This window comes from Monodelphis domestica, chromosome 5 (genome assembly GCF_027887165.1).
Source record: "Monodelphis domestica isolate mMonDom1 chromosome 5, mMonDom1.pri, whole genome shotgun sequence".
Lineage (NCBI taxonomy): Eukaryota > Metazoa > Chordata > Mammalia > Didelphimorphia > Didelphidae > Monodelphis > Monodelphis domestica.
This window is the reverse complement of record NC_077231.1, coordinates 287,588,720-287,605,631: the sequence shown is the minus strand read 5'-3', so window position 1 is coordinate 287,605,631 and position 16,912 is coordinate 287,588,720. Positions and strand designations below refer to the sequence as shown.

Sequence of the window (16,912 nt, the reverse complement as noted above, 5' to 3'; positions counted from 1 at the left end):
AAGAATGGAAAATTAAAGTATTTCATCATTTCCTGCTGTCTGTTAGAGAAGAACATTGGTCCTTCATTTCTCAGGTAGGTGTTATGGAAACCATATCAATACCTTAGCCTTAATTCCCCCTTCCAAAGATCCATGTTCTACCTATCTGCTTTCTGGATTTTTCCATCTTTGTTGGGAGAACTCTTAACAGTTCCCCAAATCTTTTGGAGCCACCCATCATTTCTCCCCCACAGAGCTGACTCTTCGAATAGTCTCTTTCATAAGGCAGTTTCTCTGGAACCACAAATCTCAAAATCCTCAGTTAAGTTTCAGAACTTTTTTTCAGTCTTGTCCAGGCTAGGAGAAAATGACCTATTTCTTTAAGATCCTACCTCGTCTTCCATTCATGACTCCTACCAAGAGATTCAGATCCCTCCAGCAGGGCATACCAACTTGGTAGGGGATTTATAGCAAAGAGTTGTATGTAGAAGGCACTAGACATGGATTCAACCCTTCGAGTCACTTCATCTTTCTGAGCCGCAGGGTTTTTGTTGTTGTTATTATTATTGTTTTATTTTTAAAGTGAAATGGGTTAGAGTAGATGAGCCCTGAGACCTTTTCCATCTCTGACATTTTGTAATTCTAAGGGTTGACCCAGACTGGCAAGGAAAACCATGTGAGGACCATGGAATTAGGCTGATCTGACTTTTCTGGAGAAAGTTGAAGGAATCATGTCCATCGAGACTGCTACAAATTCATGCTAGCCTTTCTCAGTGGTGGTTCCAGTCTCATGGCAACCATCTTATTTATGGCCAGTTGACTATCATCCTTGCTAAAAGCAGATGTTCCAAAATGTCTTTCCATTCTTTAAGGAAATCGAGTCTCCTGTTTACTGAGGAAATCTTGACTTTTCAAATTTTGTTTTCATCTGCATTCATCTTCTCTTCTGATGCTTTGGTCTGAGAGGCTAGGATGACCTTTTTCCTTAGCAAGGTTAGCTTTTCTAGTTGGACCCTTTATGCCATCCCTGCCCAATTTCTTATAAGTTAAGGCTCAAGCCTTCCCACATTTCATTTAAAAAATCTTTATCTTCCATCTTGGAATCAATATTGTGTATTGGTTCCAAGGCAGAAGAGCTGTAAGGAGTAGGTTGTGGGGATTAAGTGATTTGCCCAAGGCCACACAGCTAGGAAGTGTCTGAGGCCAGGGCCTCTTCTTTCTAGGCCTGGCTCTCAATCCACAGAATCACCTAGATGCCCCCCCCCCACCCCATTTAATCTTCAGTCTCTCCTTGTTGGATACTCATTGATTGATTAGAAATATTAGTTCTCCCTCATCCATTAAGCAAAAACAAAAACTTTCCTCAAATGTACCAATAGGTCAAACAATTGTGCCATATATCTCTTCTTTTTCACTCCTAAGCTTCTAGAAAGTGAAGTCTTCAGTCACTTCATTACCACTGGCTCCTGCTTCAGACCTAGGCAATCTAGTTTCTTATGCCACTTCTACTGAAATAATTCTTTCGAAAGTTACCAGGGAATCTCATAATTAATTAAGCTGACAGTCTTTTCTTATGAGGTCCTGCTTATTTTTAACCTTTCTCTACCTTTTGGCTTCCCTCTCCTTGGAGACCTTTTCCTTCCTTGGATTTTGTTGACATTTCTTCCCATCTCAATCATTCCTCTCCAGACTCCTTTGTTGGTTGATCATCCATCTCTATGACATAAGCTTCAGGATCCCTTGAGATCATCTCCTCTCCTTTCTTGACATTCTCTCCTTTGGAGATCTCAATATCTCCCATAAGTTCAACTATCAAAACTACATATAAAACTTCCAGAACTGTTTTTCCACTCTATTATCTCTTGTGTAAACATATTTGTCTGAATATCTCCCCCCATTAGAAAGAGAACTCCCCAAGGATGTGGACCAGATTTTTGTCTTTCTTTTTAGTGCTCAGCACAATGTGTTGACCAATTACTAATTCATCTCTCTGAACTCTATTCCTCTGTCTCTAAATGTCTTCTAGGCACCATGTCCCACCAGAACACTAAACTAGATAGGTTCCAAATGGAACTCATCTTCTTCCTCTATAAACCTACACATTTCTCTGAAAGGTGCCACTATCCCCCCAGTTACACTAGTTTGAAATCCTACAATCATATCTGACTCAGCTCTCTCTTTCATCACCTTTCAATATCCAAAGAGCAAGTCCTCCTGATACTGCATCTCCATCTCTAATATCCATCTTTTCTTCACTTTTCCTGTCATCACTCACATTCAGGTCACCTCTTCCATGAACTATTGTAATAGCGTCTTCATTAATCCGTTCATTGCTATATTCTGCTCTCTCAAATCCACCCTTCAGATACCTAACAAAATAATCTTCCCAGGAATGATAGGTCATTGATGCTTTTGTCCCTCTACCCCAGAAATGTGCAGGTTATTGAACAGAGAAGCTATAATAGACCCAGTTACCCTCTGGATGGATAGCACTTGGGTCTGGGAATAGGAGTTACTCATAGAAGCCCAAGATTGGGAAGCAACTTTCAGGCAGAGGTCCACTGCTTCTCCTTTATACTGCCTTCTACATGGAGGATTTCCTGATGCTTCTAGCCACGAGTCCCTTCTCCTGTTTAATTGCCTCCCATTTATTTCATATACATACATATATGCATATAAATATTAAAGGTGTTGTTTTTCAATTGTGGCTGACTCTTTATTATCCTATTTGAGGTTTTCTTTAGCAAAGATATTGGAGTGAATGGCCATTTACTTCTCTATGTCATTTTACAGATGAGGAAACTGAGGCAAACAAGGTTAAGGTTAATTCAGGGTCACACAGATAGTAAGTATCTGAGGCCAGATTTGAACTCAGGAAGATAAGTTTTCCTCATTCCAAGCCCAATGCTCTATCCCCTGCACCATCTAGCTATCCCATTGTATAGGTACATTTCTATGAATATGTATATTTATACATAGGTATACATATATGAATATATCCATGTAGATACAAATCTACATGTATCCTTCCTTCTATATACAATAGAACCAATGTTTCTTTGGGAAAAGAACATTTCTTTCTTTGTCTTGTAGACACAGAGCATACCTAGTAGGTGTTTAATAAATCCTTGTTGATCGATTAAGACTATCTTCTGCAGTCTCAGGATCACGGTTCAGCAAGCATTCATCTTTTATATAGCATATATTCATGGCTTGATCAGCTGGCTAGCAAAATCTTTGAAAAAAAGGCCAGCACGTATTCTAAATGAACTTTATCACCCCTGGGTCTCCAGACAGAAAGGAGCATCAGAACCCTTCTCATTCCCCTTGAAGGACATAAAGTCTTTGATGTCCATTTCTTTGTCTTTTTATCTCCTGTGTGTAACATAATCTTTGGTCCATTGTAGAGGCTAAATAAGTGTTTGTTGTAGATGTTAGTAGTAGTGATTACAACATTCATACAAATTAGCTCTGGCTATGGCTAACTGACAGAGAAGCAACCAGTGTGGCCAATGTCCCAGTTTCTCCAGTTAGGAAAAGGATCCTGGTTCATTTGGCCAATGAAGGCTCTGGCGAGTCAACACTCAGTTCCCAAAGTTGTTGGCCAAAGTCCATGAGTATTTGTGCCCAATTGTCGGTGCTGTGGTATCTTATAAACAACATCCTGGGACAACTGCAGTCATATTGGACCTCTCACAAGACTGTTTCTCCTTCTTTCAGAATGTTGGACTAATTGACTTCTATGATTTGTTAGAATTCACTGTTCACTGTCTATGGCTGTGACCCAATTTCTATTTTCATTCTTGTTCTTAGTTTTTGATTTATTTGTTTGGATCATTTCAAAGGATTATGGGTACAATTTATAGATTTGTAGATCTGGGTGCTGGAAGGAACCTTCAAAGCTATGGAGTCTAATATTCTACCCCCTCATTTTACAGATGTGTAAACAGAGGCTGAGAGACATTAAGTGCCTTGCTCATGTCACATATCTACTAAATGAACCAGATAGGTTTCAAACTTTAGATTTTCTTCACTCTTCATTTCACTGCTGTGTCTACTGACTGGAGGTGGCTAATGTCTTAGTGGACCTGGAGTCAGGAAGACTTGAGTTCAAATCTGGCCTCAGACACTTCCCAGCTGTGTGACCCTGGGCAAGTCACTTAACCTCTGTTTGCCTAATCCACTGAAGAAGAAAATGGTAAATCACTCTGGTCAGGAAGATCCCATCACAAAGAGCTAATTGTGACTGAACAACCACAAAAAATCCATTGGCTGCTTCACTGCCTCATAAGATACCTGGAGCATTCAAGTCAAATACATAAGTGCAATGACAAGAATAAACATGTATTAAATACTTATTAGGTGCCAGGGAATGCACTAACTATTAGGGCTACAAAGAAATAAAGGCAACAACTCTCAGTATAACAATGATTTACCTGTTCTTGTTTTTATTTTCATCCACAACCCCTCATGTTCAGCCCCTGTGTGTTCATTTACTAGGACGTCTAGCCCCATCAGCAGTGTTATTGTGAGAGTTTAAAAGTGTGAAAATGGCCCAATAACTTAAATTGTCAAGGTGAACTTTCCCTTGAGTCAAGTATATTTAGTTTTGTGTTGCTCTCTCAGCTTTGTTATTCTCTTCAGGGTCTCAGAAGCTTGATTGGCGATTAGGAGCTGTTCTGAAATATGTTTTTAAAAAACCCCAGTTTAATCTTGCCTCTTAAATGAATCCAGTTATTAATGTTGAATTTATTTTTAAACTATTCACTTCAAATACGTAATTTCCATCTTGGTTTCTTGGTGGCAATAACAGCTTATATTTTTTATAGCCAGGGCGTGGAGGCTTACAGATTCCTGTGTTTAGCATGAAAGACCCTCCACTACCTGGATCTAATTTGCAATTGCAGCCTGATTTGGGCATTATTCTCCTTCACACAGTTCAGTGAAATTGGCCTTGTTGTTCTCATACATAGCATTAGAAATCTTCCATCTCCATAACTTAAAAAAAATCTTTATTATGCCTACTTAAATGTTGATAAGACTGAAAATTTTAAGACTGAAATTATCTACAAAAAGTATCAAATATCTTAATTAACCAAATAGGAATTAGAGTGTCTGAACAGCCCAAATCTCAGAAAGAGATATGATGATTGGTCTCCCCAATTCCCCTTCATATTTTCACCCCCTTTGTTGTTCAATCGTCTCAGTCGTGTTAACTCTTCATGACCTCGTTTTGGAGTTTCCTTTTTGGGGGGAAGGGGGTTAAAATTTTTATTTAATTAATTTAGAATATTTTTCCATGGTTACATGATTCATGTTCTTTCCCTCCCTTCCTCTCCCGCTCCCATCCCCCAGTAGCTGACATGCAATTCCACTGGGTTTTACATGTGTCCTTGATCAGAACCTATTTCCATATTATTGATATTTGCACTAGGCTGATCATATAGAATCTCCATCCCCAATTATATCCCCATCAACCCATGTGATCAAGCAGTTGTTTTTCTTCTGTGTTTCTACTCCCACAGTTCTTTCTCTGGATGGGGTTTTCTTGACAAAGATACTGGAGTGGTTTGCCATTTCCTTCTCCAGCTTATTATATCCAGCTATATATATCCACAGCAGGAAAATGAGGCAAACAGGATTAAGTGACTTTCCCAGGGTCAAACAGCTAGTTAGTGTCTGAATCTGGATTTTAACTCCACCCACCTCTATGCCTTTGCACTGTCTAGTAATTGTTGAGTCCTTTCAGTGCTGCCTAACTCTCCCTGACACCCTTGTCTGGTTTTCTTGGCAAAGATACTGGACTGGTTTGCCATTTCCTTCTCCAGCTCATATTTTACAGATGAGGAAACTGAGGCAAACAAGATTACTTGACTTGCCCAGGACCATACAGTTAGTTAGAATTTGAACACAAATCTTCCCTACTCCTCTATCCACTGTTGCACCTTTCATCTCCTTGCAATATTACGTGGAGTCTTACTTTAAAAGTTAGTAAAGGTTTTGTTACTATTGCGATTTAGAAGGAGGAGGAAGAGAAGGAAGGATATTGATATATGCTGGAGAGGGTCTATAGAGGAGGGCAGCCAGGATGGTGAAGTTTAGTCATGAGGATCTGGGGAAGGAATGTTTGGGATGTTTTTTCTAAAGAAGGGAAGATTTGGAGACTGGAGAGGGGAGAATGTTCTTGGTCCTCAGTATTTGAAAGACTGCCTGCCCTATTGAAAATGGAATTAGAAGAGTTCTGCTTATTTATTCCCCGAGGTCAAAAGTAGGAGCAATGGGTGGAGACTTCAGAGAAGCTTGTTTGGGCTCAGTGTCAGGAAAAACTTCCTCACCATTAGAAACATCCAAAAGTAGATCAGGCTGCATAGGGAAGTAATGGGTTCCTGAAGTCCTTAAGTAAAAGGTTATAGAGAAGATTCTTCTTTAAGTATGTGTTAAGGAGTTGGCTACTGAAATCCTGATGATGTACAATAGATAGAGTGCTGAACTTGGAATCAGGAAGAGCTGAGTTTGGATCCTGCCTCCTAACTTCGAAATATTGGACAAGTCAGTTATTCCCTGTCTGCCTTCCTTTTCTTATTTCCCTTTCCCCAGTCTGGGCAGTTAGATGATGCAAGTGGATAGGACACTGGACTTGGAATCAGGAAGACTCATCTTCCTGGCCTCATACACCTACTAGCTGTGTGACCCTGGGTAAGTCACTTAACCTTGTTTGTCTCAGTTCTTCATCTGTAAAATGAGCTAGAGAAGGAAATGGCAGATCTTTCCAGGATCTCTGCCAAGAAAACCCCAAAAAGGGATCATGAAGAACTGGACACGACTGAACAACAACAACAAAAACTAGGGATAATAATAGGACCTTCCATATTGCTAAGAGGCTCACAAGAGATGATAAATAGGAGAACCTTCAAGTGCTATGTAAATGTTGTTTTTGTTATTATTTTGCCTAACCCTGCTAATGTTTATGTAGTAGTAAGCTGAATTTCAAGCACACCAACTAATAACATCATTGTTTCGGTTGCAGATCACTGTCAAGAATAGATTACCACTCAGTTTCTGTTTTGCAACTGCTGCTTCAACACTTCTTCCCTAAGCCTGTTTCAATTTCCTATGGTAACCCAAATCCTACTTCTCCAAAAGAAGCGACAGTTAGGAATCCCCTGGTATTGCTTCTTCCTCTTGGTCCTAACCAGCCACCTTTGAGAAGCAGGAAGCCACATGGCACCATGGAAAGCGCCCTCTCAACTGGGAATGAAAGGAATAAAGAAATGGAGTGGGTTAGTAAATGAGCTTCAGAGTCAGAGGGTTTGGATTCGAATCCTTTGCTTATCTGTAAGATGAGGGGGTTGGATAAGATGGCCTCTGAGGTACCTGGGACCAACTCCTTCTTTATCACATTCTGGCAACCTCAGCCCTTCTGGAACTTAGCACTGGAATGGACATGAGAGTTCATCCACGGGTGGCTAGGTTTGCAGTGCAAGGAGCACTGGCTCCAGAGTCAAGAAGACTCAAGTTCAAGTCTGCATTCAAACACTTAATAGTTGTGTGACCCTGGGCAATTCTGCTTGCCTCAGTTTCCTCATCTGTAAAATGGGGATAATAATAGCACTTCACTCCCAGGAAGTCATGAGGATTAAGTGAAATAATAATTATAAAGCATTCAGCACAGTGGTTGGCACACAGTAAGGGCTATATAAATTTAACCTATTATTATTATTAATTATCCAGGCCAACATTTTCAGTCCCCTGGGAAATGTTCATCCAACTTCTGTAAAATTATAATTCAACAAAGATCAGCATGTATGAACTACCCTGCTAGAAATGGATCTCAGTAGAAGATGTTTTACAGTCAGTTAGCTATCTAACAATCAGTCAATAAACTTTTATTAAGAACCTACCATGTATAAGGAACTGTAGAGTCTAGCAAGCTTCTCATTCTCCCTCCCTCTTTCCCCCTGGCTTTAATAGGGGGATGCTATTACTGGTGCTGTTGGGAGTGGTGGCAATGATGGAGATATTTGTTGAACTAAATGGATACTTCTCTGTTCCTCTGGGTGCCTTTGGGGTTTCTTTTTGCCCTGATATTGTTCTATATAGAGATCTAACTGGAATGTATAGTGTCCTGTCTGTCCCTTACTCTGTATTTGGATGGTGCTAGTAACCTACTGCTGAATGAAAATGGAGAAAATCCCACAATCATTTTGACTAGGTCTACTACAAAAGTTGGGTTACACAACCTCAACTGAACCCTCCCGGCTGCTAAGCAATCCTATCTATCTATCATCTATCCATCTATCTATGTTTGTTTGTTTGTTTGTTTGTTTCTCTCTCTCTCTTTCTCTTTCTTTTTTTCTCTCTCTCTTTCTCTCTCTCTCTCTCTCTTTCTTTCTTTCTCTCTCTCTCTATTTCTTTCTTTCTTTCTTTCTTTCTTTCTTTCTTTCTTTCTTTCTTTCTTTCTTTCTTTCTTTCTTTCTTTCTTTCTTTCTTTCTTTCTTTCTTTCTTTCTTTCTTTCTTTCTTTCTTTCTTTCTTTCTTTCTTTCTTTCTTTCTTTCTTTCTTTCTTTCTTTCTTTCTTTCTCTCTCTCTCTCTCTCTCTCTTTCTTTCTCTCTTTCTTTCTTTCTTTCTTTCTTTCTTTCTTTCTTTCTTTCTTTCTTTCTTTCTTTCTTTCTTTCTTTCTTTCTTTCTTTCTTTCTTTCTTTCTTTCTTTCTTTCTCTCTCTCTCTCTCTCTCTCTCTCTCTCTCTCTTTCTTTCTTTCTTTCTTTCTTTCTTTCTCTCTCTCTCTTTCTTTCTTTCTTTCTCTCTTTCTTTCTCTCTCTCTCTTTCTTTCTTTCTTTCTCTCTTTCTTTTTTTCTTTGTATCTATCTATCTATGTATCTATCTATCTATGTATCTATCTATCTATCTAGTACATATCCTTTATTCCCTTTGATCTAGTGACACAAGCTTCTTGGCTCTTCTATGAATAAGATACTCCCTCTCTCAGAGAATAAGACTCTCTCTGAGCATTTCCCCTGACTGTCCTCATAACTGGAACATGCTACCTTCTCTGCTCTAATTATTGACTTCCCTGCCTTCCTCTAAGTTTCAATTAAAATCCCACCTTCTTCAGAGAGACTGGGCAAGGCCCTCTATCTTTTTTTCTATCTCCCAGATTTAACAGAGTGCCTGACACATAGTAGGCACTTAATAAATATTTATTAATTGTTTGATTTCTCTCTGTTGGTCCAGTATAATTGGTCTGACCCCATTTCAAGGTACTTTGCATTGGTGGATGAATAGTCTAAAGCAAGCTTTCCCATTTATTTTATTGGATTGTTCCAATCAAATTAATCAGGTTGTTCCCCCCTTATTAACGATTTGTAATTACATTTTACTTTTTAAATTAACAAGTATTTCTTTTTTCTTCTCTTTGTGACCCCTTTTCCTACCCTACTACTGAAAAAGAGAATTCTTGTAATAAATTTTCATAGTCAAGCAAAACAACTTCCCACGTTGGTCATGCTTCAAAATGTGTGTCTCATCCTGTAACTGTGAGTCCATCATATCTTTGTCAGATGGGGATGATATTCTTCGTCACTGGTCCTTGAGTATCATGTTTGCTCATTATATTGAACAGAGTTAAGTCTTTCAAAGTAGTTAAAATGAAGAACTTCAAGACATTTTCCTAATTGATGGATCTGTGAGTTATGGCACAGACTGAAGTAGAAAATAGGGTCAGAGGACCCAAGTTTGAACTGATGCTTTGAACTTGAATAAGTGATATCATTGTGGTTTCTGCATCTGTAAAATTTTGGTATTTAGACTATATGATCTTTAAAGTTTCATCCACGTGTAGGATTTTATGATCCTTCTCATCCTGGACAACATTTATTCATAACCTCCCATAAATCCTTTATATGGTATATAATCAATGGACTAGGGATGTCCTCTGGATGTCTAAGACTTTGAATGGATACTATTGAAAGACAAGGTCTATTTGAGTGAAACTATTGGGGAGTGAAACTTTTGTGTGTCATGGGTATAGCTAGGTGGTGCAGGGGATAAATAGCCAGATATGGAGTCAGAAAGACCTGAGTTCAAGTCTGGACTTAGATACTTATTTGTTTTTTGACCCTGGGCAAGTCATTTTATCCCTGTTTCCCTCAGTTTCTTTATCTTTGAAATAAGCTAGAGAAGGAAATGTCATACCACTCCAGTATTTTTGCCAAGAAATCCCAAAAGGGGCCACAAAGAGTCAGACATGACGGAAAAGACTGAATAATAAAATTTCCTTCATGATGCTTTTTAGGAATGCACCTCTCTCATGAAACCCTTTTTGTTTCATTCCCCATACTCATCTTTGTTGTGACTACGCTTTGCTATAAACACACTCATCTTACATTTCTTCAGTGTCCTTAGGGTGACTCTCAATTTTAATTCCTTCAAGACTACAGTATTCCATGATCCTCAGCTGCACTTGTGGGAATTCCCAGAATTTTCCATTGAAGCAATGTGAGGACAACTTTCAGGGACTTAACTGAATGGAGTCACTGACTTCCCTTCTAGCTTTTCAAGTCAATTTAGCAAATATTTATTTAATACCCACTGTTTACATGACACTGTAGAGCTTGCAGGAAAACAGAAAAATAAATCCGTCACTCTTATTTTCTAGGACCTGGGATTTCCACCTTCCTCCTCCCCATTACACTGAGGTTGACCTACATGGGAGACAGGGGAAGAAACAGGGGAATCATATTCTCATGGAAAATCGCGAGACCAAACGGTAGCCAAATGGCTCTTCTTCATGTTAGCACTCTCTCCTTTGGACACAACGTGTGCCTGAGATGCCATTGAAGTTTGTCATCTTGGTATCCATGGAGAGAATGGTTCAGCAATGGCCTGCCCTAGAGAGTTGATGTGTGTCCTTGGATTCCTAATCAGAAATTCATAGATTTGAGCTGACATAATCCTACACGAATTTATTGTATTGGCTGGCATTCAAATTTGCGCATGATGGAAACCATGCCTTTGGCTTCATAAAATCTTTGATCTTGATTTAGAAGGGAAATTTGAGGTTATCTGGTCTGAGGATATCATCTAATAGATGAGGAAACTGAGACCCACAGAGGTTCAAGCAACTTCCTCCTGGTCATATGAATAATAAATGATAGGGCTAGAGTTCAAATCCAAGTGTTTGGAGAGCAATCTGGTGATTTTTCTTTTCTTTTTTCCCCTTCTGTTCATCTAAAAGGCAATCACAAACAGCAGCATGCAGTTTAAAGGGGATTGTGACTACAACAAAAGGAACACTTTTGCAATATTTTCGGGGTAGTAAGAACTTTTGACTAACTGAATATAGGTCCTTGCTCCATCATATTAGCTCCAAAGGCAGCAATCGTCATTAGGGCCATCATTAGAAGAGGAGGGACAGCACTCCCATAGCAAATTCTTGAGGGCAGGGTCAGTCTACAGAATCCTAACTAGCAATTTTACCACCTGGGGCAAGCAGCATTAAGTGTATCCTGAGAGAAACACTTTTTTAGGCAGGGAGGAGACTCTAACACTAGCCCTTTTGGTGGAAATGCCAGTCCACCACCTTTGAAGGTCACCCAGGTCACCAGTCCTCAAAAAGAAAGATCTAGATAAACTGGAAGGCTCCTTTTGGGGAGCCAATCTCCCAGGGAAGAGCAGCATAAGACTAGAGCACAGAGTCACTCACCTGGTTTGTAATTGGGGAGGCAGTAAGAGAACTCTCTAGAACTTTTCTGATTTAACTAATTTCTTCTAACTGGTTTCTCCCCTGCTAAAAGAGTAAAAATTCAGTTGATTCAACTGCATTTCAGTTCAGTAAACATTGATCGAGTGCCAAAGCTGTGGACCCAAGCAAGAAAAAGTAGGACCATGCCCTCAAGAAACTTGGCATCTATGTGGGGAAAACAACACATAAAACGAGGCTAGAGAGGATGTTGGGGAAGATATCAGCAAGTACCATATTGAATGGAATTGAAACCAAGCAGATGGAGCTGCAGATGGAAAGTGCAGAGTGAGCTGAAGAGTCTAGGTCCAGCCCTCTATAAAAGAAAGTTTTGATAGTTGAGTAATCCTACCCTCCCATCTTCTAGTTAGAGGAGAGAGGAGGCTGAGGGAGGTGGAAGAGTCCTGGGTATCCAAAACTGAGTTAAACAGTCTGAGGAAGAGATTTCAGGTTATGCAACTGCCATAATTATACATTTGTACAATATTTTTATTTAAACCCTTACCTTCCATCTTAGAATCAATACTGTGTATTGGTTCCATGGCAGAAGAGTGAGAAAGGCTGGGCGATGGGGGTTAAGTGACTTGCCCAGGGTCACACAGCTAGGAAGTGTCTGAGACCACATTTGAACCTAGAACTTCTCATCTCTAGGCCTGGCTCTCAACCTACAGACTTACCCGGCTGTCCCTACAATCTTTATTAAACATTTTTGCACCCTCTAAGATCTGATGTCCTTTTGGGACAAAGTCCTGACCTCCCCACCCTTGATACAAATCTGCCTATTGTTGCCCAGTCGTTTCAGTCCTGTCTAATTCTCCCTGACCCCATTTGGGGTTTCCTTGGCAAAGATACTAGAGTAGTTTGCCATTTCCTTTTCCAGCTCATTTTACAGATGAGGACACTGAGGAAAAGAGAGTCAAGTGACTTACCCAGGGTCACACAGCTAATAAGTATTTGAGTTGGTATCTGAACTCAGGTCTTCTTGACTCCAGGTCCCACACTTTACCTACCACATGAGATAACTGCCTCAAATCTGGCTGTCTGTCTTCTTTATTGTATATTCCAAGTGTTGGGTCTACTTCTGAGCCCCACCATGATAGTTCAATGCATTCTTTCTAGATATATCTTATTCCAAAACTCTATTTTAGCCAACATTTCTGTATGTAGTAAATTTATCTTTATGTTTTATAAATAACTTTGTTTCCTCCCCAGAACCCAAGCTTACACACATTCTACAATAAGAAGATGCTGCTAATCTCGTTCACCTTAATCATCTTGGCTGGAGCATCTGCCGATCAGAGCCCCGGTACTTGTCTTCTTGGTTTCTCTTAATGTCTGTTTGTCATGGGTCACCCCTGAATGGATGAGGAGACATTTTCAGAGGTGAAGGAAGGGGTGGGAATGGACTGAAAACTAAGGACTGGGAAAACTCCCCAACAATCCGAAAAGATTGTCTATTACAAAAAATAAAAGCCCTGCATTGTAAGTATGCAAACACTAGAAGATATCAGAGATGCAGTTAAAATTCTTGATTTGTGGAGAATCTGAGACTCCGTCTTTCTCTCTCTCTCTGGTTTAAGTACAGAAATTGAGGTGACTCCCAATTCCTGGTCAGGCATTTTTATTCATGTACAAATGAGCAGTTTAAATTGTATCTGAAACATAACAAGTAAAAAAAAAACAACTCATCACTTCTCCCTCTCCCTACAGTGCTCCTGACTTAACCCTCCTCACCACATTTTCCAAAATGAATGTGTCCTGTAATTGGACATAGCGACCTTTCTTCAAAGATCATCATAGTAGAGAGATTTTTAAAAACCTTTCCCATAAGGCAACATTCCAACCTTCTTGAAGTTATTGATGCTAAAGTTTTACGTTATAGCCCAACATTCATACAATATATACTAATTTTACATAATATTATACAATATATTCTAATGAGCAACTGTCTATATAAAGTGATACTAGGTACCAGCAGGAGCAAAAAAAATGGCCATCTTAAGGGCAAGGGCAAGGGCATGTCACTCCTCCTACTCCTGGCTCTCATAGATTTTGTTTATACCTCAGCATGGTTAATTCAGCTCATCCAGGGTTCAACAATTTCCCAAGCTCCCCACCAAAACATAGGTTTAGGCAAATTGGGAACATTTCCAAAGGATGGCTGGGCAGTGCTGCTCATCATAACCAACTTTCAGAGTCCACTTCATTGATCATTGAGGAAAAGCTTTCTTTTTTTCTGTAGTTGTGCCACCTTGGCCTAATTTCAACATTTCATCAAGGATTGGTGGTTCTAAATTATGAACAAATACTGAGAGTCACTGGTGTAGGGTTAAGAAAAAACAAGCCCCCTGCTTCCTTTTTGTTTGTTAATTTTTTTCAATTATCATGGTTCCCCCCCTCCACCTCTCCTTTTATCATCCCCTCTGCCTCTCCCACCATAAGTGAAAAAAAAAATCAAAACCCTATAAAATATGCATAAAGAAGCAAAACAAATTTCCATATTCGCCATTTCTGAAAATAGGTATCTCATTCTGCATATTGGTTCATTCTCTCCCTGGCAGGAATTGGACAGCATTTAAAAAAAATCCTCACCTTCCATCTTAGAATCAATACTATGTATTGGTTCCAAGGCAGAAGAGTGGTAAAGGCTGGGCAATGGGGGTTAAGTGACTTGCCCAGGGTCACACAGCTGGGAAGTGTCTGAGGCCATATTGAAACCCAGGACCTCCTGTTTCTAGGCCCAACTCAGTCCACTGAACCACTTAGCTGCTTGTTGGACAGCATTCTTTATCATTAGTTCTCTGGAATTGTGATCAATCATTGCATTAATCATAGTTCTTAAGATCTTTTGAAATCGTTCATTTTCACAATGTTTATATTAAAAATTGTTCTCCTAATTCTGCTTACTTCACTCTGCATTAAGTCTTCCAAGTTTCTCTGAAATCATTCCCTTCATCATTTTTTACAGCACAATTGTATTTCATTTTATCCATATACTATAATTTGTTTAACCATTCCCCCATTGGTGAGAAAGAATTAAAAATATTAAGCACAACTTTCTAGGATATGACTGTGGCATAATACTTTGCTTGCATTTAGGGTCTATATCCAAAATGACGGTGTTTCTCATATAAGATATTGCCCTACGTCCATGAAGGTCCGGGTCCTATAATAACTTTGTTCTCTTCTTTTTTCTTTGTTTCTGACATGGGTTTGCAGGCCCTGAGTTTGCTGATGTTGTGTTCCTGGTAGATAGCTCTGATCACCTGGGAAGCAAGTCCTTTCCCTTTGTGAGAACCTTTATAAACAAGATGATCAACACTCTACCCATAGAACCAAACAAATTCCGTATTTCCCTTGCCCAATACAGTGATGATCTATATGAGGAGTTCCTGCTGAACACCTACAATACCAAGAATGCCATGGCGAACCACATCAAAAAGAACTTTGACTACATTGGTGGGCCCCTGCTAATTGGCAATGCTTTAAAGAAAGTTCACACAACCTTTTTCTCAGGGTCACAAAATGGAAGAGACAAGAAATTATTTCCCCAGATTTTAGTTGTCCTGGCTTCAGCCAAATCTGAGGATGATGTGGAAGGACCTGCAGAAGCCTTGAGGAGAGATGGAGTGAAAATCATCTCCCTGGGGATACAAGATGCTTCTGAAGAAGACCTAAAAGCCATGGCCACTTCTCAATATCATTATAACCTGAGGACAGCCAGAAATGTGGGCATATTTTCTGAAAACATGACCAGGATCATTAAAGAAACCATAAAGCACAAGGAAATAATACAAGATGATGATGAAGTTGGTGAGTAAATTACCAGAAGTTATATGCAGAGATGTCTGATTCCATGGAGAAATCAGAGTTCTTTAAAAAATTTTGAAAGCAGCATAGATAAAATATATCAAAATTCTATTTCTCCCTGTAGCAATCCATATCCCTAAAAATAGAGTAGGTACTCAATAAGTGTTTGTTGGTTGACTACTTAATAGGTCTGTGGTCTTATCATGCAGTCATTCCTTCCATTTGTATAAATTGCAGCCCACTTACCTTTTTTTGTTTATCATGTGTGACTCTTCTCAATTTATTTCTCTAAGTCTTCCATATGTTTCCTAGGATTCTTTCCATATTTCCTAGATATTAGAGCAATACTCAAACTCCTCATTTCTTATCCTTTTTTTGCTCTTGTATGGTCAGCCTACTTTCTTTTCTGGTCCTACATGTCTTTGATTCCCTTTTTATAAACATTATTGTTGATTATATTCCAGAGCCTAGTCTGTTGCTCTTTGGGTCATTTAAAATCGTGAGTCTTTGAGGGTAGTTTTGTCACATGATTTATGCTGTCTATCATTTCTTGGTGAAAAAAACAAACAAACCCTAGTGTTAAGAGTATGGACTTTTGAGATAGTGAGTAGATTAGAGTCATTGAAAATATTGTCCAAATACCCAAATATGATCTATCTCATCTCTCCTTTCTCTTCAGTTATACATCTAGTTTGCTTTTCAAATGTAGCAACTGTTTAAAATATGCATACTGTTGAATTAATTCAAAGGACCACCAATTCAAATTCATGTTACAATTTAAGATTTAGCATTTGTCTATTTTGCATTTCCCATATGGATGAAAAGGTCAGTCTCTTTTGAATGGTCATTAATTTCATTGAGCCCATATTGTTTTCTAGGACCAACATAACACTATCCACAAATAGGAGCAATAAATAGTGATCAATCAAGAATCTCTCTTCAGATCCTGGGTTCACATGTGACCCCAGAAACTTCTAAGCTGTGTTACCTTGAGCAAATCATTTAACCCCATTTGCCTTACTCTTCTTCTGCCTTGGAACCATATTTATTATCCATTCTAAGAAAGAAGAAAGTGTTAAAAAAATCCCTCTTCTATTTAAAGTTTGCTAAGCACACAGGATAGTGGAATTTTAGAATTGGCAGAAATGTTAGTAGTCATCTAGCCCAAGCAAAATCTCCTTATTGAAACATATACCTAACACATGGTTATCCAGATTCCTTAACTGAAGTGTAACTTTGAAATAAATGATCCCCTGAATGATCCTTCTTTTTTGGCTTGAAACTTAGTGATTCTTCTAATAAAGTCATCTCAATGATCCCATCTGTCACAAAATCTTATATGATTTTTATGTGTGAGAAATATCTTGCTGGTAGAAAGATTTTT

The 16,912-nt window shown here is 39.0% G+C and overlaps 1 protein-coding gene across 1 annotated transcript in view; it reads left to right on the top strand.

Moving 5' to 3' along the window:
• The window catches only part of LOC100030416 (collagen alpha-5(VI) chain), a 128,470-nt gene that overhangs the window by 3,403 nt on the left and 108,155 nt on the right, over positions 1–16,912 (top strand). Inside the window, exons 2-3 of the mRNA XM_007505116.2 lie at positions 12,931–13,024; positions 14,938–15,531. Coding sequence (XP_007505178.1) covers positions 12,964–13,024; positions 14,938–15,531 — 655 coding nt within the window. The 5' untranslated portion in view covers positions 12,931–12,963. The remainder of the gene's footprint in view (positions 1–12,930; positions 13,025–14,937; positions 15,532–16,912) is intronic.